At 47.4% G+C, this 26,398-nt stretch overlaps 5 protein-coding genes across 5 annotated transcripts; all 5 read left to right on the top strand.

The window, feature by feature from the left end:
• Nucleotides 1–427: 427 nt before the first annotated feature.
• F4813DRAFT_305529 (uncharacterized protein) lies at nt 428–3,366 on the top strand. The gene is made up of 2 exons (XM_049240817.1): nt 428–2,863; nt 2,913–3,366. The coding sequence occupies exons 1-2, from the start codon at nt 588–590 to the stop codon at nt 3,241–3,243; spliced, it is 2,607 nt and encodes an 868-aa protein (XP_049094544.1). The 5' UTR covers nt 428–587; the 3' UTR covers nt 3,244–3,366.
• Nucleotides 3,367–4,613: 1,247 nt separating this feature from the next.
• Nucleotides 4,614–6,655, top strand: F4813DRAFT_377478 (uncharacterized protein). Its single transcript, XM_049245239.1, has 9 exons — nt 4,614–4,858; nt 4,913–4,987; nt 5,044–5,477; nt 5,532–5,564; nt 5,626–5,657; nt 5,710–5,783; nt 5,840–5,910; nt 5,965–6,123; nt 6,183–6,655. Exons 1-8 carry the CDS (start codon nt 4,809–4,811, stop codon nt 6,063–6,065), a joined length of 870 nt encoding a protein of 289 aa, XP_049094543.1. The 5' UTR covers nt 4,614–4,808; the 3' UTR covers nt 6,066–6,123; nt 6,183–6,655.
• Nucleotides 6,656–14,184: 7,529 nt separating this feature from the next.
• Nucleotides 14,185–17,086, top strand: F4813DRAFT_377474 (putative sulfate adenylyltransferase). Its single transcript, XM_049245238.1, has 5 exons — nt 14,185–15,016; nt 15,192–15,219; nt 15,277–15,459; nt 15,525–15,673; nt 15,740–17,086. The coding sequence occupies exons 1-5, from the start codon at nt 14,848–14,850 to the stop codon at nt 16,933–16,935; spliced, it is 1,725 nt and encodes a 574-aa protein (XP_049094542.1). The 5' UTR covers nt 14,185–14,847; the 3' UTR covers nt 16,936–17,086.
• Nucleotides 17,087–17,490: 404 nt separating this feature from the next.
• On the top strand, nt 17,491–20,576 carry F4813DRAFT_305430 (uncharacterized protein). The gene has a single exon (XM_049240816.1). It carries the CDS (start codon nt 17,755–17,757, stop codon nt 20,452–20,454), a length of 2,700 nt encoding a protein of 899 aa, XP_049094541.1. The 5' UTR covers nt 17,491–17,754; the 3' UTR covers nt 20,455–20,576.
• A 1,555-nt stretch (nt 20,577–22,131) lies between these two features.
• Nucleotides 22,132–25,472, top strand: F4813DRAFT_305420 (TRP-domain-containing protein). Its single transcript, XM_049240815.1, has 3 exons — nt 22,132–22,745; nt 22,797–22,872; nt 22,926–25,472. The coding sequence occupies exons 1-3, from the start codon at nt 22,448–22,450 to the stop codon at nt 25,276–25,278; spliced, it is 2,727 nt and encodes a 908-aa protein (XP_049094540.1). The 5' UTR covers nt 22,132–22,447; the 3' UTR covers nt 25,279–25,472.
• Nucleotides 25,473–26,398: the final 926 nt, after the last annotated feature.

The following is a 26,398-nucleotide window of genomic DNA, read 5'->3' as shown; positions in this document are numbered from 1 at the left end:
GTATGCTTGGTGGCCCCATGCTAAAATGCACCCACTCTATGTAGACCCCCGAGCCCGCTATGTATGTAGAACCTACCTACCTTAGTACCTACCCACCCTCACCATTAACTTTTCGCGGTTCCAGTTGGGTAGGTAATTACGTCCCACCACTGTTGAATGTATCTGTGCATCTGTTGCATCTAAGTACAACAATGCCGTCAACTCCGCAGTTGCGCATCCTAATCCTTCCTATTATTACTATCATCATCGTTGCCGCCCAAGTCTAATTCTAAGACTTATTTTCTTCATCCTAGTTTTAAAAGGGTCTTTTGCCTTTTTGAGGTCTCTTGGATTTTATAGATCTTCCCTTTAACCCTGTCCTATCTCTATATTGTGCTTCCTTTTCCGTGATCTTGTTATTCTATCGCCCCCCCCCACTTCACTCTATTCGGACTCAACTTATCTTGAATACGCTTCATGCCTCCTCGGCGATACTAGTTTCTATTAGTACGCTTATTAGTTACGAATGGTCAACTACAAATTTGGACAGCTGAATTGCCAGCTACGTTAATAAATAGTTTCCTGCGGTCTTCTATATCACCGCAAACATGCGACCACCAAGAATCGTCATCCTCGTCCTCTTCTTCGCTGCTTGCCTCTTCCTCGTATGCCGCGCTGTCACATCCGCCAGTCGCCCCGCCCCCGTCATATCTTCTTCTCAGCCAGCGCAGAAGTCTGGCTTCGTCGGCTTTAGATCTCTCTTCTCTTTCACGACGCCTTTCACCCTTTTCCCACCAAACGCTATTATCACCATTGCCGATGATAACAGCACCTCATTCGCAGCAAGACCCGCCGCTTTTGGACCTCCACTACCAATAAACGGCTTGAACGGTCAGCTGTGGATCGGTAGTGGCTTTACCGAGGAGTCTACGCAAGATGGGGAGGGCGAAGGTGAATTGGGATGTAGTGATGTACCCGGCTGGGATGATGGTACCTCGAATGCCGTCCTGAAGCCATCTGTAAAGGAGATCCGAAATCAATTCAAGCCCGCTATTGCTGCCGAGAAGAACAAGAACCAAAAACGAGATAATTCCAAAGGTCCCTTAGTCGACCGAACCGCTACCTCCAAGTCCGAATCCAAATCTAAGGTTAAGCCTGTGGACGACGGAACCGATGATTACCTCCACCAGAAACTTGACATGTCAATCACGTCGCAGAGTGATGCGCTTGGTTCTTCAAGCTCGGGACATGCAGACATCCAATCGATACAAGAGGGAGCTGAGATTGCCGGCAAGATAGTCCTGTTAAGTCGTGGCGGGTGCGGTTTTCTCGAGAAAGTGAAGTGGGCCCAACGACGAGGTGCTATTGCTTTAATTGTTGGAGACAATCAGAGAGGTGGACCATTAATACAGATGTACACCCACGGGGACACGTCCAACGTTACCATCCCTTCCATCTTTACGTCTCGTACGACCGCCTATCTCCTCTCACTCATGATGCAACCCGGGAGCTTCATCGAAGACATAATTGACGAGAACGGTAAACCTTCGTTGAAAGTACAGCAGTCCGAGAAGGCTCGAAAGAACAGAAGGGCAAGACAAGCGGCCTCGCCGGCACAATCCATCAAGGCCAATCCTCAATCTAAAAGCGCAAAAACGCCAATAAGTAAAAGGCCCTCATCGCCTAGTGATGGACTGTCAAACTCGGGAACTAGTTGGATCAAGAGGATTTTTAGCTGGGGTTCTAATTCCAATTATAATTTGGCATCAAGCGGCAGCCGTCCGCCTAGCAGTGGCCAACTTGACTGGGTACTAGTTGAGGACTTTTCGGATGAAAAGGACAAGATCATAAAGAGCAGTCTTGAGCGCGCATCAAAAGCTAGACTGGACGGTGTCTCAAAGTCAAAATTCAAGCAAAGCCCTAACGATAATTTTCAGATAGGCGTGGAAGACTGGCGTGACCCAGACCTAGTTAGATCTTCCGACCAAGACGACGAACTACAAGATTCGGTGAGAACAAGTAATAAGCAGGCAAAATCAAATTCGGGGCCCAGTCAAGCCTCAAAGCAACACGGCAACGGGAAAACTAAGGGTAGGGTTACTCCCAACAGTGGACAATACGCCGCAGGTCGTATGCCTGCAAAGGGGTCAGATGCTATCGGGTCTACCAATAGCAAGATATTAGCTCCAGCTAACGGTGGTCTTATTTCTAAGATATTCGGGGATGGCGACAGAGTGGACTTCACCAAAGTTGAAGCCCAATCTAAGCCGGCCAATACGGCCAATGATGGGAAGCTCTTTCCTAATCCTGGGGGGTCTCTCCCTGATGCTGATGAACGGGAAGGTCTCTGGGTCATCATTACCCCCTCAAGTGGTGCTAGTCCTTTTTTCGACACACTCCTAGTTCTAGTCATCAGTCCACTTATTACACTCACAGTAGTCTACGCCCTGCTCATTCTACGAGCACGCATCAGACGAAGAAGATGGAGGGCGCCAAAATCGGTAGTTGAACGACTTCCGGTACGTACGTATCATACAGTAGCGTCCACGTCAAGTCGCACGTCCAGAGTCCCATCGCCTACCAGTTCATCGCCGACGACACCGTTACTCCAGAGTCAACATAGTCCGTCGAGGTCTAGGCCGCGATCGCGGACTACTACTAGTGTGCCATCAGCTAGCGACCTTCTGCAAGTTGAATCTTCCTCGCCAGTACCTAAACCCCCCTCACGCCCAGAGCATGAGAAACGTAATGGACAGCACACAAGCCAGTGGAAGAAGTACATGGGCCGACAAGTCGAGTGCGTCGTATGTCTAGAGGAATATGTCGACGGTGTTAGCCAAGTTATGAGTCTACCTTGCGGACATGAGTTCCACGTAGACTGCATGTAAGTTTACCCTTTATAAGTTTTTCAAGATGCAGCTAACATAGGGTAGAACACCATGGCTGATAACACGACGGCGAACATGTCCCATCTGCAAGGGTGATGTTGTCCGGTCTCTAGCTCGTGGGATGCCATCTAGCCCTCGATATGAACCATACCAGGATGATAGTGACGAAGATGTTGAAGTGCAAGCAACGAGTTCTTCATCTCCTGATGATCCTATCAGACAAGCGGATAGTTCCGACGTAGAGCAAGGCGCGCCAATATTACACCACCCACATCAGGAGAGTTGGTTCAGCACACTAAGGAATAGCATGCGGGATAGGCTTCTATCTTGGTCCAGACGAGCACCAGAAGAAACAGAAAACCAAGGGAGTGAATAGGTTTTCTCGCCTGTACGATCTGCTTCTACATGATACCATCGGCGTTTGGTCACTGCGACGACATGATTTTGATATACTGGTTACGGTCTGGCGAAACATTAGGGAATAAGGTTAATGGTTAGGGACAGGATTACCGCGCTGGTAGGCGCACTGGGCCTTCGGAACTCTTCTACCGGAGTTATTCTACCTGTTTTGCGAGAGGCAAGCAAGCATGTGTTACATGCTAGCATTTACGGGTTTGGTCCATGGATTGTAGATTATTAGGTTGTAGAGATTGCATCATTACTAGCCTATGGGCTTGGATGAGGATTGTTATACCCTACTATGTAGTCACTATACATGGCTATGGTGAACACAAGTTTAACTCGTTGTCTTGTTTTTATACCAAGTGTTTCTTACAGCAATCGGGACTCGCGGCATGAGTTAATGTGTACGTTCAATAGTAATTCTCACTAGTACCAAGTATCCCTAAGATAAAAACTAAACCTGGTGGCAACTATATTGGTCGTATGTCTTAGTACCACGGCTACGTAGTAATTATTGAGATATTGTAGATAGCCATCATCGTTTATAATAACATTATCCGCAAAAAGATGTCAGTGATCTACCTTGACCTATATGTTGGATGGTAGACTAGTTAAAAAGAGAGGGAATAATATTATGGTGAGCTGTAGTGTGATGCTAGCTTGGTAGGTTATGTGAGAAGATATTGTGGTTGGCGTTTTTGTTATTAAGTGTTATAGGAACGTCCTTGTGGTTGATAGCTAACTATCAGCCAGCAAGAGGTAGAAGTATGACACCATTCAGCATAATCAATAACACGCCATATTGCCTGATCCAGGGACATGTCGAGGCATAAATATAAATTCCCCTTAACTACCTCGAAGCTTCACAGCACAACCACCAATATCTAGAAGATAACTACCATTGTTCAGATGAGGTTTAAAAACTACCATCTGCTTTTCGATATCGTGTCAAGGTTGAGGAAGTTTATTGATCTCATCGAGTAAGATAGGCACTTTGGACTATGAAAGGCACAGAAGACTGCCTACGGAAAGTAGTTACTAAAGTTACAATTTCATAAAGTTGAGGTAATTGGAGGAACATATCGCTATGTTCCATATGTTTGAGATACAAATAGATACTTATAGATGCCCTTTGAGGTCTGTATTACCATAAAATGATTTTATAAGATCTTATATGAACTCCAAAGTGTATAATATTATAGTATCGTAGACTTGATGTCCTACGCAATGGTCAAAGCGCCTGTCTAAGAGGGCAAGTGGGGTCTTGGTACCCGCAATAGCCGATCTCGATATGACAGGGGTCCCCGGCGCATTGTCTGTTATGACGACAACATCTCTTTTTAACAACCAGCACGTGTCATTCATTCTATAATAAACGAAATCAATTCTTGACGTATTACAACTTGACGGCGTTTTATCCATCTCTTTTATTTTATTTTTAAAGTTCTCTGCTGCTTAGTGAACGTCGAAATTAATCACTTCTAATACTTCTGGAATATCTAAACATTTGAATATCAACATCTTACTAAGGTCTCAGGGATGTCTAGTAGCTTCGCAAGCAACGTTCAAGCCAGAGCCCAAGAGGTGGCGTATGTGGTGAAACCTTTCACTTTGAATGGTTCCATATAACTAACTTATTGTAGGAAAGAAGATTATGAAAAGGCAAAAGTCCTCCTGTCAGAGGCTGCAAGAAGCGGATCTTACCTGTACCCATTTAGGTATCAAAGCCTTCATTCTAAGATGGATTTACTACCGGGGGCTAATGGTCCAATAGGGGTATTATCTATTTCATCACACATAGATCATTATGGAAGCCATTTTACTCGCGCATATTGCCTACTTTAGGGCTTACTGCAGGAGTTACGGCATCCATGTTTTTCTTCACTTACCTGCCACAGCTAGCAATTCTCGTCTTCGTAAACGGGCCCTTGGCTGTCTTTACTACGGTGCTTCTTATTCTCAGTGAGAGCTCTACCATCGTTAACCTTATTTCCCGCAATTTTCTCTTACAAGATGCGCTGCTCGACACTTTTGACGGCACACTCGTTGCGAAGGACGCAATCGGTATTGTTAGCGAGGGTCGGCAATTAAAATCTGGTCAAGACCCGATTGGGAGGTTGGGCAAGGTCCTTAAAACCCCGTTTTCGAAGTTTACCCCGAAGGCCCTGGTCAGATACGTTATGTATCTTCCACTTAACTTCATTCCCGGTATGTTTATGAATTGAGATGTCGTGTTCGTTGCTAATGAGAGCGCGCCTTTAGTTGTCGGCACTATCATATTTATTATTCTCCAAGGTAAGTAAAGTAAATGTTTCTTCCCTACCGACTAGGCACTATGGTCTAACGTATCCATTAGGTCGGACAAGAGGCAGTTCCATTCATGGCCGAGTTCGTCTTCCCCGATATGTCTTATATTGTTATCACCCCTGACCAGTTACAGTACTTCCAACTGAAAGGGTGGACGTCATCTCAACAACGGGATTGGCTTGAACGCCATTCCGCTCCATACGCAACGTAAGTACCAAATAGTTACTATAATATTCACGTGGGTGGCTGACGTTGTGTTATAGCTTCGGAACAATTGCGACTGTCCTCGAGATGATACCTATAGTGTCGATATTCTTTGCATTCACCAACACTGGTAAGTTTGATTTGGCCCCGGCACAAATACTTGACGGCTTACAATTGGTAATAGTGGGTGCTGCGCTCTGGGCAGCCGACATCGAGCAGAAAAACACACAGATGACACAAGGCACTGCCCCTAACCTGCGGGAATCTGCGAAGAAGGCCGAGTAGGGTTGCACGAAAGATGCACTAAACCGACGCCTCCGAGATTAAGTGCATCGAAGATCCGGTACAGTAACGCATAACTGGCCTGCATCTTGGTAAGACTTTGACTAAGTCTTGAGGTAGGTAGCCTGTGCTATTCGTTACCATTTAGGGGGGCAAAATAGCAGACGAGGATTAGTAAGCTCGTGAAGCCTTAGGGATCTCAGTTAAACGAATTAGAAGATTTAATGAGCACTAGGAGCTCGGAACTACATATGCAGTGTGTCTGTGGCTCAGGTCCATGTATCACAGATAAATCGGTACTGTAATTCGGAACTAGTGACCATACTTCACTGAACTAACTGTACCTATCTATCTTTATGTGTTTCGGGATGTCATCCATTACTAGAACGTTTGAACACAGGGTCTTACTTAGAGTGTATAGACATATTCCCAGTTTTAAATGTCCGCTGGGGCGCTTGTTTAATGTCTTATGTTGTAAGTAAGCAGAGGGAGTTTTGCACGTGTTGTCCCAACTTCCGACCACTTGTCTCAGAATATGGTGCATGGAAAACTGCACAATCTCGATTAATCTATACGAAACACGTCAATACCACGGGAACTATGTCTGATTTTCTAGAACAGCCCCAGTTCTATTCCGGGGAAAGAACCTTGGCGAGTTTGCTTCACACACTAGCAAAGAGATTTCACGGGAATTGATGCAGCGAGGCTTTCTAGACATGGTACACACCGGTATATACGGGATGAGGAATGGCTAATGCTATCCATGTTAACGTACCTAATCTACACAGCCATTGTTATAGTCTTATGGCTTATATACTATACTAGATAAGTGAGATATCCAAGATGAAAATCTCTCGAGGCTATGCAATGACGGAGAGGCTTCTTTAACTGTACTCATCTCATGCAGGATTGGTCAGGAAAGTTTTTGGGGACCTCTAATGGGTAATTTATGCAACGGTTAGGTGCGTCTGGCACCTACTACTTGTCAAGGCTCTCTGCAGCTTTATGCATATGGCCTCGTTTAGTCCCCAAGTATCGTGTAGCCACCGCAGGAAGTGAGCTTACCTATCTACCCTGTTGGCGAGATTCTCGGAGAACCATAACTTTTGAGCTCAATTTTCCATATTACAATCTTGAGGGATCTTGGTCGCTCGACATATGTCACATTAGCTTCTTACCGAACTGATGTGAATTGTATGAGGTAATATTACACGGTGTTACTACTACTTAACTACTACTTAAACAGGGATTAGCATGTCACAGGGGCGACACAGTACTCACTACTTAATCCCGTAATGCTCACAGGTTTTTAAACTGCAAGTCCGAATAAGTTGAACTTCTGCAAGAAGAAAGGGGAAGAGCCCCCTCCCCCCCCTCTCCCCAGAGGGACTTTGTAGCGATGTCGTTTGTCTAGAACTCGGGGTTCCTGTGGCGTCGTTAAATTAAAACGTCTTAGAAGACATGTAGCGTTCCCGATTCAAACGAGTTTTTTAATGTCTCTATCTTCTCGGCTATCTTCCAAGAGACATGTTCAGAGTGGGCTACCTCTTTTGTCAACGTAATCGTCCATGCAACAGGTAGTAAAAGGATATCCAGAGATGTTAAGCTGAGGTTTGACAGAACTGCAAAGTGCCTGTTCTTAGTCTTTAAACGATACCTTGTGTTGCATCTTCTAAGATTTTACAAATATATTACGAACCAGGACAGGTTTACTAGTAATATTTGAAGATATTAGAATCCATCACATAGTCCTCAAGATACACATACACACATTCGTTCAGGACGTTCCTAAACGGGTTTCGATGTGTACATTTTGTAGAATGGGAGAAGATGTGCTTCCTGCTCCGTGCCGAGCGGCGAGTGCGAGAGGGCACCGAACATTAACCAGATCCCGTAACCTACCTCTTGATTCCACCATCCTCGTATGATGGAAGGCTTCTGACAGACGGCCAAACACGTAATATACTTCAATACTTCGTATACTTGATACCTAAAAGTGGGGTTGTTACCGTTCCTCTCGGTGGAAACCAGAGGCTGTCTCGACTTAATCTCTCTTGATGGTGCCGTTCCTTCCCTCGAAAGAAGCACTAGAGGTCCACGTCTAGCTATCGACGGCATCGACGCGTTGGCTAGTCCTTCTACTACACTCCTTATCTTAATCTTGTTCTTTCCCTCTATAACTTACCTCCTCTCAATTGGATTATCTGCTCAGTTATCTACCGATATCATCCGTCCACATCCGTCTCAGTCGCTTCCTTCCTTCTGCCAACTTTCTCTTTTCTGGGTAAAGAAATCCAATCCACAAAGCACATTCATTATTCATCCCCCCCCATTTCCGCAACTACCATCTTCTTAACTTCTCTCTATATCACTACTTAGTATCCCTTCATTCGTTTCTTCTTCTCCTTCTAATCCTTTACTGCGGACCGTCTACACTCATTTTTGTTCCCGTCGAGTACTGCTACGACCCACACATATCTTAAAACATCTGTAGTATTCATCTTATAGATTCCGGGCTGTCATTGGACATCCGTTATATCTACCATCATGAGAGCCTTGACGCTCGCTGCTGGTATGGTGTCGGTGGTCTTTCTATTTGCAAGCCTTCCGGGTATCCGAGCAGTGCCTCAAGGGGATCACCTTGCTATTCAACATGATCCATCCCCCGATATGGACCCTCAAAGAATTGATTACGAATTGTTCGACGATCCTCAGCATGGCCCTAGCGGTGGATATAATTATCATACTCCCACATATGGGGGATATGGATCTCCACCCCCCTCACCCTTCACCTCCAAGGCTTCTTCGTCAGGTTTAGCCCAGCCTGGTCTCAGTACAAGTTCACCGAGTATTCCGGGATCTAGCTATGCATCAGGCTTCGTTAATAGTTCGACTATCTTATCAGGTACTTATAGCATTGGCTTAGTTTAGCAGTATATGGGCTCACTCAGTTTTAGTATCCTCAACTCTCGGCCCAGGAGGGGAATCGGTCTCGTCTGCTCCAGGATCATTATCCGTGGCAAATACTTCCTCGTTTATATCTATGTCTGGCGTGCCTACTATAACGGGCGTTTCACCGACGTCAACTACAGGGGAGACAAGCGGTTCGATCCTTACGTCGACTCGTCCCGAAGAGTCGAATTCTTTGACAACTTCAACTGGCAGTTTCCTTTCTTCTAGAAATCCTACTTCATTTCTTCCTACTGTGTCCAGCTCTCCTTTGGTATGTGATTGTATCTTTAAACCCTTCTTCATAAGCATATAGGGGCTTAGGTATACAGAAACGAGGGTATAGGACCTTGCTAACGAGCATATCTGTAGAGCGGTCTCTTGAACACCACGTTATTAAGCACAACTAGTAGTACCGGCATTGGTGGAGGTCCCGGGGGTCAAGGTAATCCTCCAACTACAGGTCCAAGCAGTCTCTCTACTGTTAGCAACGGAGAAAATACAGGAGGTCAAATTACCATCTCCGGAACGAGCACGGAAGAAGCAGTTACGACTGTCATCATATCTTCCGGCATTTCGGTTACTTTGACTATTATTGAGAATGGAACGACGTTTGGCACCTCTAGTACAGCCGCTGTAACCGCAAGTGTTCCAAGTACCCCGACACAACCGTCAAATGGACTCTCATCAGGTGCAGAATCGCCCGGATCCATAGGTCTGTCAACCTCTGGTTCAGAGTCAACGCAAAGCATGGTAGTTTCTGGATCGGAAACTATCTCTTCGGGTATATCAGAAATAGCAAGTACGTCCCTAGCTGCTTCATCGGGCATTTCGTCTCCTTCAGTAGCCGGGACTTCTGCCCCTTTTCCTACCTCGAACTCAACATTCAATGCCAACCCTGCAGGGCCCACCGCGTCTGGAAGTGGTTCACAGTCAATTACTATATCTTCGGGACCTTCAGTAACGGGAATTAGCGTCACACAAGCAAGCTCTACGGTTGGGACTATTAGCTCCCTCTCCAATGTGACTTTGTCCCAAACTAGACCATCAGGTCAAGGTGGTCCTAGTGGTACCATAGGCACAGAGACCTCATCATCTGGAACTGCCTCCCCATCCGCAGGCTCTGGAATTTCGAGTTCTTCGACAATTCCCCCATTTCCTATTTCAAACGTGACGAACAGCAAAGGGTCTACAGCAGGAAGTTCTGGATTCTCTATTGCTAGCTCAAGTTTTGTTACCACGTTATTCCCAACTGGCTCTACATCATCAATATCCACAATATCGGTATCTAGTATGGAGGTTAGTAGTATTGTTGCATCTGGTAGTCTTACTAAGAGCGAGATATCTTCCACAACAAAAGCGCCATTCCCACTTTCCAATAGCAGTATCAGTGTTGTTACTGAGTCACTTAACCAAACAATTGCACCCACAGGAACGGGCGGAGCAATTACAGTACCATCTCAATCTGTTTCCTTGGGGACCCAAACGCAGTCGGTGGGCTTGGAGACGAGTTCGGTTATAGTGCCAAATACCTCTGTACCGTTTCCCCTGAGTAACACGACTACGGGCACTGTCGTCTCTTCTCCAGCGACAAGCCGCCCTACAGGGACTGGCGCCATCACCAGCTTAGCCTCATATTCTCATACACTGAACTCGTCATCATCACTAACGCCTACTGGTGGTTCAACTATTCTATCACCGAGTGAATCCTCTCAGGGAGCTAGCCCCGGAGGCCAGGGGGTGTCCACAACTCCACCTGTTCAATCAAATATAACGGCTAGTACATCAAGTCCTACTAATCAAACTCTTGGAACCGGTACTATGACAATTTCCAGCAGTTCTATATCTAGTACTTTGTCTATTATCACCTCCGCAGCGACGAAGTCAGCTCCGTTTCCATTGACGAACTCGTCAATTACTGTAGGCAGACCAACTGGAGGATCTCTCTCCTTTTCAGGTGCCCTACAACCTAGTTCTCTGCCCACAGCTGTGTCTACTGGATCGTCTATGCTTGAGTCAAGTATCTCTAGCGAGGTAGCAAGTTTTGGATCCTCTTCAACATTTCCTCCGTTTCCTATTACAAACTCGACAGCGTCTCCGTTGGGTCCGACTGGCACTGCTTTCTCTAGCATAACGTCTAGTATAACCCTTTCAGGTATTGAGTCTACTACTGTGATCTCCTCTCGGCCCCTATTCCCTTCTAACAATTCAACAAATGGCCCGAATGGTCAAACGGTTCCTCTCACTGTAACGAGTTCACCAACAGGAACTGTTTCTGGGGAGATAAGTAGTGGGTTCAGCAATTCTAGATCTACTGCCTCTCAATCTCCGCTATGGCCCAATTCAACGATAACAATGACTGGACATACAACTGAGACCATTAGCTCTCTCCTAACCACGGGGATATACTCACAGACGTCATCCGCATCCATAAGCGGCAATCAGACGACACGGACTTCATCGTCTAGTCACCTTTCGCTAAGTGGTTCTCAAACAATGCCCTTCCCCTTAACCAACTTGACATTGCCAACTACGGGTCCTACAGGTGTCTCGAATTCAGGTACAGTCATCCCACCTACTGGCTCTGTTAACCTGTCATCGATTTCGACCCTCGTGCCGACTGGGTCTCCATCTAGCAGTCCAATTGGACAATCTACAAGAATTAGCAGCTCATCAGCTCCTTTCCCACTATCAAATACTACAATACCTACATTAGGGTCTACGGGCAGTCGAGTACCTACCGGTCCCGGTCCAATCTCTTTAAGTTCAACACCCACACAAACAGGCCCCGCGACGAACTCGACCGTGATTCCCGGAAGTCATACCAGTGGAACTAGCAGCTCGACGGGTATCACACCCTCAGGGGGCTCAAATAGCGCTTCGGCACAGATTCCTAGTTCGCCTGCTCCTTTCCCTATGCCAAATTCGACAAATATTACAAGCAAACCTACAGGGTCATCAGGCTTCATCTCAACGGGATTTCAAAGCTTATCAAGCAGCTCTCCTACAAGCCCTGTTAGCTCATCTAACGACACTCGTTCACTTACTATCACACCCTTTATCACTAGATCGGGCACAGGTTTAGCTAGCTTATCCACCCCTACAACTTCAGGGTTGACACCACCATTCCCCCTCTCAAACTCTACCGAGAGCTTAGGGCCAACTACGTCGTCGAACGGGCCATCCGGCCAGTCGGTCGGTCTGGGTTCGAGCTCGGCTGCCACGACTGGTGCGGAGTCCTTCTCTAACACAGTTCACTCTAGAAGCCTATTTTCAACTACTCACGGCTCGGCTTCGGGTACAGGGGTGCCTACGCTCACATCTGGGGTATCACCATCCGTGCCACCTTTTCCTTTGACGAATATCACGGCGCTCCCTAACCCGACTGCTCCATCCGGCGGGACTGTCAATTCAGGGACCGAGTCCTTTCCTATGCCGAGCTCCATCGAAAGTAACAGCGCTTTTAGCTCGTCCTCTAGGGCATCAGAGACGTTGCTTCCATCCTCTGTTTCAAATTCAACGATATCATTGGGTCCAACTCACTCATCTAGTACCATCTCTAATCAAACTATCACTGGAAGTGAGAGTGTCACCACCAGTGTAACTGGTTCCTTCACTAGAGTCTCAAGTTCTGTTCCCTTCCCATTCTCGAATACGTCGATCTCCCATGGATTCTCGACTAGTGGTCCTACTGGACAGTCGGTAGGGACCAGTACCCAATCGATATCCCAAGCAACCTCCCCGCCGAGCGTTGTCACTCCTAACCCGACAGTCCAATCTACACTGCTCTCTGTATCTCATGGTCTGTCGAATAGCAGTTCATCACTCGGACCCACTACAAGTCTACTACCGAGTTCAAGTGGCATCTCGGCCGTCCCGTCCACAAAATCAGGGATTACCGTGTCTCTTACGGCATCAGGGGCCATAAGCCAATCACCTGCCGGGAACAGTTCTACCTCGTTTATGTTCTTGAACTCGACCACTTCGGCTTCTTTACCGTCGGGAGCGTCTACCACAGGAACAACTACATCGAGTAGTCCAGGCGGACAGGGAATTCCCCCTCAAATAACCTCATCTTCGCCATTAGGCTCTTTTACTACGACATTATCTTCGGACACTTGTACTGAAGAACTTCCAACAACTCAAGAGCCTAACACAATTTGTACAGAAAGCGAGATCCCTCCTGCCACCATTGATACAACTTGCACCGATGATGGGTTTACTCAGCCGGGATCTGTGGCAACCTTAACTTCATCGGCTACATCATTCGCATCAGGTGTCGAGGGCGCGACGGGAACTCCCGCTCCCTTGCCGTCTTCGACCACATTGTGTACTGATAGTTCATCATGTAAGTAGATATAAACCGGAGATGTATTTTGAATAGCGATAACTGATCGAAATGATAGCAAATACAACGTTGTTCGGTAGCAATGGTCATCCAACCACCTTTCAAACATCAACGATAGTATCCATACCGGGCCAGATTTCTAATAGCAGTGTTATAATCGTAGGATCGACCTCGGGAAATGTTACGCCAGTAGATACTTCATCTTCTATAACGGTAGTACCTCTTCCTACGCCGGATAGAGACCACTGGCACACTCCTCCAGTCGGCCCTACAACTATAGAAGCGGCGGCACGAGATACAACACATAGCGATGCGGCATCTGGATGGCGTCAATATGTTCATGACCTACTTTCAAAAGGTAAGGGCAAGAAGGATAAGGCTAATAAATTTGAGGATTAGGTGAAGGCATAAGGTGTTCAACCATGTTTACGTCATTTTACCTTTCCATTTCTTTTGTGTTGTAATGTCCAAAATATCTGAGGGATATATCCTGGCAGTTTGCTGGATGTTGCAAGTTTGTACCACAGATCAGAACACATAGCTACTATTTGCTTGTAAAACACGATGAATGCTTGCAAGAAGGAGGATAGTGAGAAAGGGTGATGAACAAAATTAGGGTGTAGGTAATTTTATCGTGGCATATTGCGTCCTGAATACCAATTTGGCAGAGCCTAATTCCACCATCCGCTGGTTATCAAAGATGTATATTGGAACATTGCAAAAAGTCGGGGCGTTTCGTGGAGAGAGGGGTAGATGGTACCGAAGTACATACCTCCGCAGCTGAAGAAAGCTAAGAGCTGAAGAAGGTCGCCATCTCTTCTTCATTATGTATTCAATTTACCCCAAGATTTGGTATACGTGCTCCGCGATCGACATCAGATAAAACATTTGCTCTCATTTACGCAAATTAAGGCATCATCAGGGCTACTGGGTCCCGAGAGCCGTTGTTGTCCAGCATGTTTTTTTCGGACTGCTTGATTTCCCAATTCGTTCAAAAGGGCCGCGTCGGTCCAGTGACAAACGAGAACCGCCGGTGCTACATTCTAGGCGACGGCTCTCGCTAGTCCTTGAGCACGTCATCAAGGCTAAATGCTATTTGATTCGGTTTTTTTTCGCCCAGGTCTTAGTCTCCATCCCATATGGTCGCTGCGTAAAATCTGCCCTGAAGAGACTGCATCTCTGCTACCAATTACGTAGCGTGAACGGCATCGAAATTAGCTCTATTTTATTTTATTTTACATTTATTCTTCTCTTTTTATCTATAACCTAGCAAGTGGCTATGTCGGCTCTCGACTTTCCGTATTATCTTCTATAATAGCACGTCAACATAGTTGTATGTTCCATACGTGTTGATTATCTATCCTCCCTTATTATCTGTTGCTCCTGGTCTTTTATTAAGAACCAGAGTCAATAGTCTCTAGCGCTCTTCCCATTCTCTCAGTCTGTCCTTACTATAATCTACATTTGCCCAAGTTATATTCCGAGACAATGGCGAATCCTCCCCATGGCGGCGTCCTCAAGGACCTTATTGCCAGAGACTTTTCTAGACAAGCCCAGCTCGAGGCCGAAGCTGAAACTCTCCCCGCCATTACCCTGACCGAGAGACAGCTCTGTGACCTTGAACTGATCCTTAATGGCGGCTTCTCACCTCTGGAAGGTATGTTTACCTATTACCATGTCTGATCTTTGACATCCGTGCTTCTCATTTTGTCTGGTGCTACATGATTCTACCCTATTTTCTATACCCACGCTTGTTATTGGCCAAGCCACGATTATTATACGAGGACCGGTGCTCTCGGAATGAAGCCAAGCTTACACAAATTCACATCTAGGTTTCATGAACGAGGCCGACTATAATGGGTATGTAACAACTGGGCCACATGAGTAACAAGACCAAGCGCTGACTGTCTTGCACAGTGTTGTAAAGGAGAATAGGCTAGCCGACGGCATTCTGTTCAGCATACCCATCACTCTAGATCTATCTGACGAAACTATTAAGGAAGTTGGTCTAAAACCAGGTGTCCGAGTGACGCTACGCGATCTTCGTGACGACAGGAGTTTGGCCATTCTTACCGTGGACGATATCTACAAGCCAGACAAGTACGGGAAACTCCTCGCCCGCTAATTCTTGCGCAATCGACACCACTAACACATTAGCACAACAGGGTCCTCGAAGCTAAGGAAGTTTTCGGAAGCGATGATGAAGCGCATCCCGCTGTTAAATATCTCTTCAGAACTGCTGCTGATTTTTACGTCGGTGGTAAGGTAGAAGCTGTCAACCGTCTACAGCACTATGACTTTGTAGACCTTCGATGTAAGTCTAACCACTATAATCTAAAAACCGTTACGCCATTGAAGCTAATCCTGATCCTCGCGATAGACACTCCGGCTGAGCTCCGATTGCACTTTGACAAACTTGGTTGGAGCCGTGTTGTTGCTTTCCAGACAAGGAACCCTATGCACCGTGCTCACCGAGAGCTAACAGTTCGTGCTGCTCGTTCGCATTACGCAAATGTGCTCATTCACCCGGTGGTTGGCTTGACAAAACCCGGAGATATTGACCACTTCACACGAGTGCGAGTCTACAAGGCTCTCTTGCCAAGATACCCCAATGGCATGGCGGTCTTAGGTCTCCTCCCGTTGGCTATGCGAATGGGTGGCCCCCGCGAAGCTATCTGGCACGCCATTATCCGCAAGAATCACGGAGCAACTCACTTCATCGTTGGTCGTGACCACGCTGGTCCCGGAAAGAACAGCCAAGGTGTTGATTTCTATGGACCTTACGATGCCCAGTACGCGGTTGAGAAATACCGCGACGAACTTGGCATTGAGGTTGTGCCCTTCCAAATGATGACATACTTACCCGACAAGGACGAGTACGCGCCTATCGACGAGATCCCAAAGGATACCCGCACGTTAAACATCTCCGGTACAGAACTGCGCTCGCGACTGAGGAGCGGCCGAGATATTCCCGAGTGGTTCTCATATCCTGAGGTCGTTAAAGTACTGCGCGAGTCGCATCCTCCCCGTGCTGCTCAGGGATTTACTGTCTTCCTAACCGGTTACACAAACAGCGGCAAGGACCAGATCGCGAGAGCTCTTCAGGTTACCCTGAACCAGCAGGGCGGCCGATCGGTCTCTATGCTGCTTGGTGAGACTGTGCGCCACGAGCTGTCGTCTGAACTGGGTTTCAGCAGAGAAGATCGCAGCACCAACATTGCTCGTATCGCATTCGTCGCTGGCGAGCTGACCAGGTCCGGTGCTGCTGTCATCGCCGCCCCTATTGCGCCTTTTGACAAGGACCGAGCAGCTGCTAAGGAGGCCATTGAGAAATACGGCGACTTTTACCTTGTCCACGTCGCTACTCCTCTTGAGTACTGCGAGAAGACGGACAAGAGAGGCATCTACGCTAAGGCTCGTGCTGGTGAGATCAAGGGATTCACGGGTGTTGATGACCCATATGAGGCTCCCTCTAAGGCCGATTTAGTAGTAGATGGCGAGAAGCAGACAGTGCGATCCATCGTGCACCAGATCGTTCTGATGCTGGAGAGCCGTGGTTTACTAGACCGCTTATAAACGAGATAAGTTTATATGTATTTTCCTAGGCTTTTAAAAGGACATTTGTGAAGGAATAAAGGAAGACCCGGATAGACCTACGATCAACGTACCAGGTCATATATTACGAAGATTTATGGGATTTATAACACACACACACACACACACACACACACACATATATATATATATATATATATACATACATAGAACCGTACACTACCGATGGGGGTGTAAACGGCACTCGGGTTAACTCGACTCGAGTTTGGAGAAATCTTTGAGCACTACTAAAGCAAATAAATAAATAAATAGATTTTGCTGTGACGATCTCCGATCAGGCTGTTCATGTTATGCCAGATCTCTCTATATATAGATATGCATCAAACAAACCAAATTATTAGAAAGTCGAGGTCTGCGGGATATAGCGACCCCACCTTAAGCGATAGGTACGGGTACGTCCATGCCCGATTTGGACGAATCACAGGCAGTTGCGTAGCGTGTGGAAAGACTCCAATAGCCGCCGTCACCTTCCCTTGCATATCTTTTTGGGAACATTGGAGCATTGGAACATTGGAACATGCAATGTGCCTTATGTTGCTTTCACCACTTTTTCTTGCCATCTACATGTAATGTTTTTCCTTTTTTTTTTGTTGCCAACGAACGCATTGCATAAACCCCTAGATTCCTAATTACGACCACTGAAGCATTGAATTCATTCGTCCTTACCCTGAACCCTCTCCAATCAAGGACCCTCTGCCATCCCTCGAATAAGTTCGACGACCCTCCCTCGTCAAATCGAATTAGCGGTTGGGCCCGGTCGGGCTCGTATGGTCCGCCACAATGGGCTCCAGAGACCCTGATGCCGACGCAACCAGCGATACCCGCTCAAGAGACCCTCGGCGTAGAAAGAGTGAGCGGGAGCGTGATAGAGAAAAGGATAAGGAACGGGTTAGGAGTGACAGGGATAGTCACTATCACCACCATAAATCACACCGTTCTAAGCATAAAGCCAGTACTGATGGGGATTCGCACACCTCCTCACATCGACGACACCGAGCCAAGGAAGAGAAAGAGAGGGACCGTGACAGAAGGACATCTTCAATGAGTGACCTAGTACCCGAACTTTCAAGGACAACCCTTTCTGGCAGCCGGGTTAGCTTGCCATACCCTACCTTTAGCAAGGCCCACAGCAAAGAAGCTGTACTCAGCCGCGAAGACGTAGGGGCGTCCGCCCACAATGATCCCTTTACTCCAGATACCACAGATCTTGGTTCCGGTAACATAGGCAGATCTAAATCGACAGGTGGTATAAGTAGGAAGAATACCCAGAAAGATGGTCGGCCGCCTAGCCCTCCCGAAACAGATTTATCCGAAGAAAAGAAAAGACGAAGCAAAACACCCACCTCGAAGTTGAGAGAGGAGATGGAATCGGGTTCAGACCGACCTCAATCAAGGACCTCCGGCTTATCACGATCTAACTCGAAGCACGATGAGAAATCGAAGCTGTCTACTAAATCTAAAGCTTCAAGCTACGCTTCCACTATCAAATCTCCTCCAACTCCATCCTACCCGCCACCTCCTCCTCCCCCGCCTCCACCGCCTCCGCCATTCGGCGTACGAGTTAATGGTGAGGCATCCCAACTGAGCGATAATAAAACTGTAGGGACTTCCTCAACTGCTACTCCTGTTGCTCCTAAACGGACAGCCTCGACAAGATCCCGTGGGAATCCTAGCCCAGCCGAAGCCGAAGATTCCCCAGACTCTATACAGGACTCATCACCGAGAACACCTACAGCTACGCCACAATTTCCGCCGCCGCAAGCCTTTCCGGATGTGAAGCCTAGCTTTAACTCTAGGCGTGAAAGACAAGAACGTCCTACGCCTTCAGCAACCCCAGCATCTGATTTCGGCCCTCCACCACCGCCTCCGCCTCCGCCTCCCCCATTGAATATTCAGGAAGTCCCCAGGATTGATTACCTACTTCAGAACGGCGGTCTACCTCATACGCTACCAAGGAATTTCCTTTCTGTGATACCACGCCAGAATGGATCACGACCCTCAAACCCTCCTCTAGCAGGCGCGGACACTCTATTCGCACCTTTCTTTAATCTCCTTGATCAATATCAATCGGTCATTCAAAAGCAGGGCTCGGTTGCAGTAGCAACAGGACATAAGTCTGTCGCACGGCGGCTACTCGACCGATTGGAAGATGTATTCTCTCGAGATCTTCCTGCCGAGGGCTGCAGTTGTATCATGTGTGAAAAGACACCAGAAGAGCACCGAGGGTTAGGATGGGGCGAGGTACTAGAACGGGTAGGAGGCAGGGTTGAAATGCCAGCGTGGCCCCCATTTGATCTTCCCTCTCTTTCTGCAAATGCGATTGAGACTGCACAAGACATGCCTCCTAGGCCGGCTTCCCCGATCAAGTTAGACCCGGATATCGCAGAAGAGTTTAGGGATCACTATCTGCGACAATCCAAGAAGGTCAGGTCTGTAGTCGATCGATGGATGAGCAACTGCGCTGAGGCGCCAGCGCCAGCGCCCTCTGAGATCGACGATGAGACGCTGACATTTGCCATCTTGACCAATCTCGACCAGCATGAGCAACCGTACTTCAACGCGTTAATTTCTGGTGCCCGAGAATTACAGCCTTCTCTGAGAGCACCTACACCAATGCGTAAGCCAAGAACAGATTTCATGGTCAAAACGGGTCTAGCACTTCAGCGCATCTACCGTCTACCTCAAGCACCTCGCGATGCAGAAACAGCCGTGTTTCTCGTCAAGCACCCTTTTCACCATGATCTTCTTGCAACTATCACCGACATTAGCCCCCAAGAGTGGGAAATTCTCATATCGGGCCGTTTTGACGGCTTTCTCTGGTCTGGCGCTGATGCTGATGACGCGATAACACCTACTGCCGATAATCCACAATCTCGAGGTGGTACACCCGCGAATGGGTTCTCATCCCCCCCACCACGAGGGACCAGTATGCGCCATGCGTCAGGATTCGGCGGGTCTCGTAGCACTACACCCTTCTCTGGCGTATATTCTCGTGGCGCAACGCCTGCTTCTTTTGTTTCGCTGTCGTCGTCTGCTGCGCCTGGCCATAGCCGCCAGCCTGTATCCTATGATGAAGAGGTTGAAATGGCTGTCCTAGCTGAGGTAGAAAGGGATATTTACCAGGGTATGGAAGCCCTTGAAGACGCGTTTGAAAAGCTTCACGAACGTGCCGAAGTAGTGCGAAACGCTCTCCGCCAGCGCAACAATGGCCTATTGCTAAGCCAGCAGCACCGCCGTGCCGGAAGGATCGATGTCTTGCCACAACTTTCCGGTAATTCACAAGGCTCTGAAAGACCACCATGGGCTGTAGGAGATGATGACGGTATGAGCGAGAGCGATTGGGGAGGCGATGATTTCGACTTGGCTCCTGAGGATTCGGCGAGTAACATCTCAAGCTCAAGACACAGGCGTCCTAAGCGCAGAAACGAAAGGAGGACTCCTGCCCCCATTGAGGAGGACGACGAGGAAAATTATGTGTAATCGGTCAATTATGATTTTTTTTTCTTTTGCCTTGCCTTTGGGCGTATTGAATATTGGATTTGCTCTACTTCACGATTATCACGACATGAAAAAAGAATTACCGATACCATTCGAGACCAATGTTCTTCTGGCCTGCTCACATTCGCATTACAGTATACCAACGAGCTCATGATATGTTCGCCAAGCCAATTCGGCGGACTGGGATCGGGCGGCTAGAGAGAAATGGCCTCCATGTGCTGGGTTCATGGGGTTTAATTTAATCGTGGCCTCGTGCTCGCGCCCTCAAATTTTGGCACGCAGCTATACAATTTTACTTGCATCTATTTGGCGTTCATGCTGTCTTTCACTTCGTAAAGGAGATTCCCCCTCTTCACCCCGCACTCGCAGTGTGAAGAGTCGAGAAAGATATAGCCAATACATGATTCAACATGGGGCAAAGATTTATTGAGTTGATACCATCATTGAAGTGCATTTTGACCTGATAGCTAGATTTCATGGCGACTCTACTGCCCCTGCAGTGGTGGGGTTCAAGGGTATCTATCTTTCGTGTTTTCCAACGTCAGTTGTACATTGATTAATCCATTGATTAATCCCTCAAATTTGAGCTTCTAGGCGCTTGCATATATATAAATTATAGCTGCCACTTTTGGGGTGTTAAAACTTCTTTTATACTTTGCTATTGAGTCGTTTACCGTAGGTGACAATAATTTGTCTATTTGCCTGTTGCTAAAATCTTTACAACGGGACTGTTGTACGAACTGGAGTTATGTGATAGTACATGACGAGTTCATGATGACGAAGTAAAGCATGGCAAAGCAAACAGTCGGGGGGGGTTTTTTTTACACCACTCTCTTTACCGGAATGAATATTGTATATAGGTAGGACATCTTACATTTGGTTCAGATATAGCTAGTGGATGGTTAAACAACCAATAGAGTTATATTATAGATAGGCGAATGACAGCCCCCGGAGGCAACTTCAGCTGTCTGACATGGAGATGATTCGTCGGGTTTGGACGCGCCTAGACCCTTCTTTGGGATCAGACTAATATACACTAGTATACTACCTAATGTACCTACCTAGTAAAAGATAACCAGATAAATCAAGAAAAAAAAAATAGTATGTTATGGAAGTTGACTACCTGTAGGTTACTTGTTTTACCTAGGTACCTAGGTACATAGCAAACATGAGCTGGCATCTGACTTCCCGTTACGGGACGGGTCTACCAATAAAAGGCGATCTTAGGCTCCCCTGCCAGGGCCTGTCAGGTCCTAGTCGCCACGGCTTGGGCGGCAGCGACCGCTCCACTGGAAACCCAATGGACGGAGCACGGAAGTGGAAGTGACGGGGAGGGTAAGTGAGGTCTTTCCATGTCAACACGTTCACATTCGATCTAGACAGCAGGCACAGGGGGTAGTTTAGAATTGGATTATATGTGGTGGAACTTACCTAACCCGCGCGTAGGTTAGGTGCCTGGTGTAATACATATCGTTATCAGCTCCCATATCACAACCGCTTCTTCCGTGATTGTCCTTCATGGGCCGACATACACGTTCATAAAAGCTTTGTGTGACCCTCTAGCAACTAGAGATTCCCACTTTACCTTGTCCAATACGGAATAGTCTCCCTCAACTTTTGCGCGGCCCCGCGACTTGTTTCGGCGGTTTACACAAGGACAACACCCCGGTCTTAGATACCTATTGGTACGAATAACTTGTCACTTCCATGCAACCTCAAGCAAGTACAGCACTCTTATGATAGCACTCAATACAACAATTCTCGCTGCGTTTCTCAAAAAATGCAGATGTTCGATCGATGATATTCACATTTCGCCCTATTCTCGAAGGTCGATTTCAACGACTATCTTCGCATCTCTCCAAACCTTTAGGTAAAGAATATTAGCGACCATCTGCACAACTCAACATCCACCTAATACACCTAATACACCTACTCTATCGTTGATGGCCGTTCTGAGGTGCCTCCCGTCACCAAGATGCTAGCCCATCGCCTGTTCGATACGCTAATGCTTCCCATTCTCGGCGGGCTGTCTCTCCTACCGACGACGTGGGCTAAGGATACTCAATATATCACCGGCATGAGCCTCGACGGCGTCACAGCAAGTTTAGCGCTCGACAGACGACCTGCTTTATATACGGGCGACTTTGGTGATTGTCTTGGTGGACAGAGCTTGCTGAATGTCACCAAGTTCGACGCCGCCTTCTACTACGATAATTCCACCGTCCTCTTCCACCTCGACGGAATTACCAATATACGCAATGAAGCCGTTATGCGTAGGAAGACTAGTCCCTCGTGCGAGAACTCTCGACTAACTGTTCGTCTAGTATATATATCCGTCGAAGCTTACGGCGAAAGCAGATTTGCGATGACCGTAAACCCGTGCGATGTGAATATCTACAGGTACGCTTTTCTAACTAAGTTTCATGCCCCCCGATGCTGACAATTCCAACTAGCATGTGCCCCATGAAGGCCGAACAGCCCATCGAGGCTTTTGCCTTGCTACCAGTCGGCCCACTACAGGTTTCCGGGATACCGCAAATCGCCTACGAAGTTCCCGACCTCGAGGGGTTCGCGAGGATACAGGTATTCGCCAACTCTAGCCAAACCGAAATTGGGTGTTTCCAAGCCGTGATGAAGAACGGGAATACGTTTTCGCAACCTGAATCGATCAGTACCGTCCTAGGCGTCTTTACTCTCGTGGCTATAATAGCTTCGTTTGCGACAGCAGCTTATGGTGTCAGCATACCCCATATGAGGAGCCATTATGCTCACTCATTGTCCGTCCTTGTCATATTCGAAACTTTTCAGTCCATATTCTATTCTGGCGCGCTATCGCTACCTTGGCCCAGCGTACTTCCGGCGTGGTGGAGCAACTTTGCGTGGGCTGCTGGCTTGGTACCCAGCGCTCAGGTGGCGAATTCGATTAACCCATTTGTTGGCGTCAGCGGCAATGCAAGTCAGGTCGGAGGAGCCGGCAGCACGGTGATCAACAACCAAGGAGGTCTCACTCAACAGATTTATGGCCGTTCGTTCATATCGTACGTCGCTATCGAACTATCTAGGAGAGGTCCGGAGATTTTGAAAGGTGCTGTGAATGCTCTGGCGAAGAGACAGCCCTACGATCCGAATGATCCCTACGATTATAACTGGAATGGCAATCCAGTTCGTCCGGGGATGCCATTGCCTGGCACTTCTCCTGGGTTTGCAGGTGAGCTGTCTGAGTTAAGCATTCCTGCTCCGAATGCGTTCATGGTTGGATTAATCTGGCTCCTTGTCGTGCTCGGGCTTGTGGTTGTCCTACTAATCGCTTTCAAATATTCTCTTGAGGGCTTGGTGAAACTTAAATGGATCAAACAAGATCGCTTGGAATATTTCCGATCTCGTTGGACGGGCTACTTAAGCCTTGCTGTTCTAAGGACGTTATTTATTGCGTTCTTCTCTATTACCACTCTAGCCATGTTCCAGTTTGCCATCCACGGTTCTGCTGGACCGACTGCGATAGCTGCGATTGTTTTCGTTATCCTATTGGTTGGCATGGGCGGCTTGGTCTTATATGCGCTACACTTTCGGTTGCGTTTCAGCACATTCTCTATGGATCCTGACCGGATCTTGCTACGGCGTGGTAAGATCTTTGGGTATGTTCCCTGCTTGGCACCGGTCCGTCTCAGTCAATTGAAAGAGGAAGAATTGGGAGAGAAGCCAGCTGGTTCCCTGCCTTTCGTTCGCTGGCATTTCATTGATAAAGACCCCAATCGGAAAAACATCCACCAGGATGAGATGTATGTGAAACGATTTGGCTGGCTGTCTGCGCGTTATAGACTCTCGATGTGGTGGTTTTTCGCATTTTGGTTGCTCTATCAGTTCATCCGCGGTTGTTTTCTAGGGGGTGGTTCGGGTAATCCCCTCGCCCAGGTTTTCGGATTGTTTATTGTCGATATCCTCGCTCTTATTTTTATCGCGGCCCTTAATCCCTATGAAGGGCAGCGCAATACCGCTCTGGCGGTTTGGTTGCTAGCACTCACCCGAGTGATAACCACCGGCCTCTCGATTGCTTTTCTTCCTGATTTTAATCTCAATCGCATCGTGGTCACGGTGATTGGGGTCGTCATTATCGTGATCCAGGCCCTTCTTACGATTTCGGTCATGATCCTAATAATCCTCGGCGGCATATCCTCGTGGATGTCATTATCTCGAAATCGCGAGTATTTCACTTCGCAGAGCCTTGAAGGAATTCGAATTCGTTACTTTGAACATATTGAGCAAAGGGCAACTGACCAGCCTCCCCCACCGAAGCCTAAATCGAAAGTAGGAACGGAATCAGGTTCTACGGAGAAATTCCCAGAGCTACCACCAGAGCCCTACTTCACTGTCAAGTCTGTTCGACGAGCTCCTAAGATCGAAGATGAGGATGATGACTACCTGGCCGATATAAACCCAGTTCGTGTGTCACACGGTCCTGTGGGAAGGGCCAGTCGCACTGCTAGTGTCAGTTCGTGGCGTTCGGTCAGCAGTATACCCCGCGGAGCGAAGGTGCAACGCGCTTCATGGAGTTCCAGGGACTTTTCTCAAGTGGACCTAGACCGCCCTAATCCTATTCTCGTGAGACGGATGAGCGGCGGTACTCGGCCTAGTTCTGCGAAGATGGTTGATGGCTTACCGGGACAAGTCTTGGTAACACCAGCCCCTAGTCGCCCGATGACTCCTACGAAGGAAGTTCCCGAGAAGGAAAAGGAATCCGAACTAGATGGAGTGAAGGAAGTCGAGGTTGACAAGGACGCTGAGAAGGGTCTAGAGGACTCTCAATAGTCACGGGAATCTTTGGACACTTCTAGGATGGTACTTATTAATTAAGGATCAGGTACGAATCGCGCGTTGGTACCCAGTGTTCTCCGTATTTGTTCATTTTGGGTTCTGGGCGGTTATACCCCTCGCGCGACTTTATTCTTAAAAGCATGCTGTGGATTGGTGCATTGGGTGGCGTTTCGTTTGCATGACGGCGGAGACTATTACGAGACACGAGATGGACGTACAGGAACGGAATGGAACATTCTAACCTAGGTGTTATGTATATGAGTGCTACGGCTTGGCCTGTCCTGCTTGTAAGCTATTAGGCTTGCTCGGGAGTCGAGCTAAGTTTAGGTAGGCAGGCGTGTGTACATCTTAAGTTAAGAGGCTCTGGATAGATAGATACGCTCTAAGTGCCGTAATTAATTAGGGTTACGAAATGGTTAAGGCCCGGTCTTAAGATATTTAATACCAGGCACTTGCTTGTGTGAGAGGTATGTTTGTGAATACAATAAAATACTTGTCGAGACGGCTAGTATTTACCTTGCTTATACGAAAGGCCGTAGAATAGGGGCATAGTAAATAAGCTGTCATTCTAGCAAGTAGATGACGAAACACAGATGCATAATAGTAATCAGAAAAACACCCGGGGAAAAAAACCATAGAGACGGCCCCAAAAAATTACGTTGTGCGTAATGTACATACGCAATATGGTATCATTCATTCTGACTGAGCTCGTTTACCAGTCCTAACCCCCCTTTTTGCCAAAGATTCGTTTTCATTGCCTCATCCGTGTGTACCTTGGCCATGGCCTCGTAAATCCCCAAACCCCGCACCAGCGCCAGTGCAGCTAGATAGATAGGCAGCAGGTGATAATAATAATAATAAGAATGGTATGCTCTCTCTTTCTCTCTTTCTCCACCTCTATCCTTCCAGTCTAGGTAGAATAGTTAACTATAGTTACTTTCCGTATACGTGTCCATGTAGCAATAGGTAGCGGAGCGACGCGGTGCGGCAGGGCGCGCCGAGAAATAACACATATAGTAGTAGTAGTAGTAGTAGTAGTAGTAGTAGTAGTAGTAGTAGTAGTAGTAGTAGTAGTAGTAGTAGTAGTAGTAGTAGTAGTAGTAGTAGTAGTATT

The sequence above is a fragment of the Daldinia decipiens genome (genome assembly GCF_022478715.1).
Source record: "Daldinia decipiens strain CBS 113046 unplaced genomic scaffold F4813scaffold_64, whole genome shotgun sequence".
Lineage (NCBI taxonomy): Eukaryota > Fungi > Ascomycota > Sordariomycetes > Xylariales > Hypoxylaceae > Daldinia > Daldinia decipiens.
Note: the sequence above shows the minus strand (reverse complement) of the source record. Positions and strands in the feature narration are given on the sequence as shown.

Excerpts from the sequence above, each read along its gene's own strand:
- F4813DRAFT_305529 (XM_049240817.1), top strand. The coding sequence starts at position 588 with ATGCGACCACCAAGAATCGTCATCCTCGTCCTCTTCTTCGCTGCTTGC. Across the intron at positions 2,864-2,912 it reads GAGTTCCACGTAGACTGCAT|AACACCATGGCTGATAACAC; the intron begins GTAAGTTTACCC and ends AACATAGGGTAG.
- F4813DRAFT_305420 (XM_049240815.1), top strand. The coding sequence starts at position 22,448 with ATGCTAGCCCATCGCCTGTTCGATACGCTAATGCTTCCCATTCTCGGC. Across the intron at positions 22,746-22,796 it reads ACGCAATGAAGCCGTTATGC|TATATATATCCGTCGAAGCT; the intron begins GTAGGAAGACTA and ends CTGTTCGTCTAG. Across the intron at positions 22,873-22,925 it reads TGCGATGTGAATATCTACAG|CATGTGCCCCATGAAGGCCG; the intron begins GTACGCTTTTCT and ends AATTCCAACTAG.
- F4813DRAFT_305430 (XM_049240816.1), top strand. The coding sequence starts at position 17,755 with ATGGGCTCCAGAGACCCTGATGCCGACGCAACCAGCGATACCCGCTCA.
- F4813DRAFT_377478 (XM_049245239.1), top strand. The coding sequence starts at position 4,809 with ATGTCTAGTAGCTTCGCAAGCAACGTTCAAGCCAGAGCCCAAGAGGTG. Across the intron at positions 4,988-5,043 it reads TCTTACCTGTACCCATTTAG|GGGTATTATCTATTTCATCA; the intron begins GTATCAAAGCCT and ends ATGGTCCAATAG. Across the intron at positions 5,911-5,964 it reads CTTTGCATTCACCAACACTG|TGGGTGCTGCGCTCTGGGCA; the intron begins GTAAGTTTGATT and ends AATTGGTAATAG.
- F4813DRAFT_377474 (XM_049245238.1), top strand. The coding sequence starts at position 14,848 with ATGGCGAATCCTCCCCATGGCGGCGTCCTCAAGGACCTTATTGCCAGA. Across the intron at positions 15,017-15,191 it reads CGGCTTCTCACCTCTGGAAG|GTTTCATGAACGAGGCCGAC; the intron begins GTATGTTTACCT and ends ATTCACATCTAG. Across the intron at positions 15,460-15,524 it reads GATATCTACAAGCCAGACAA|GGTCCTCGAAGCTAAGGAAG; the intron begins GTACGGGAAACT and ends TTAGCACAACAG.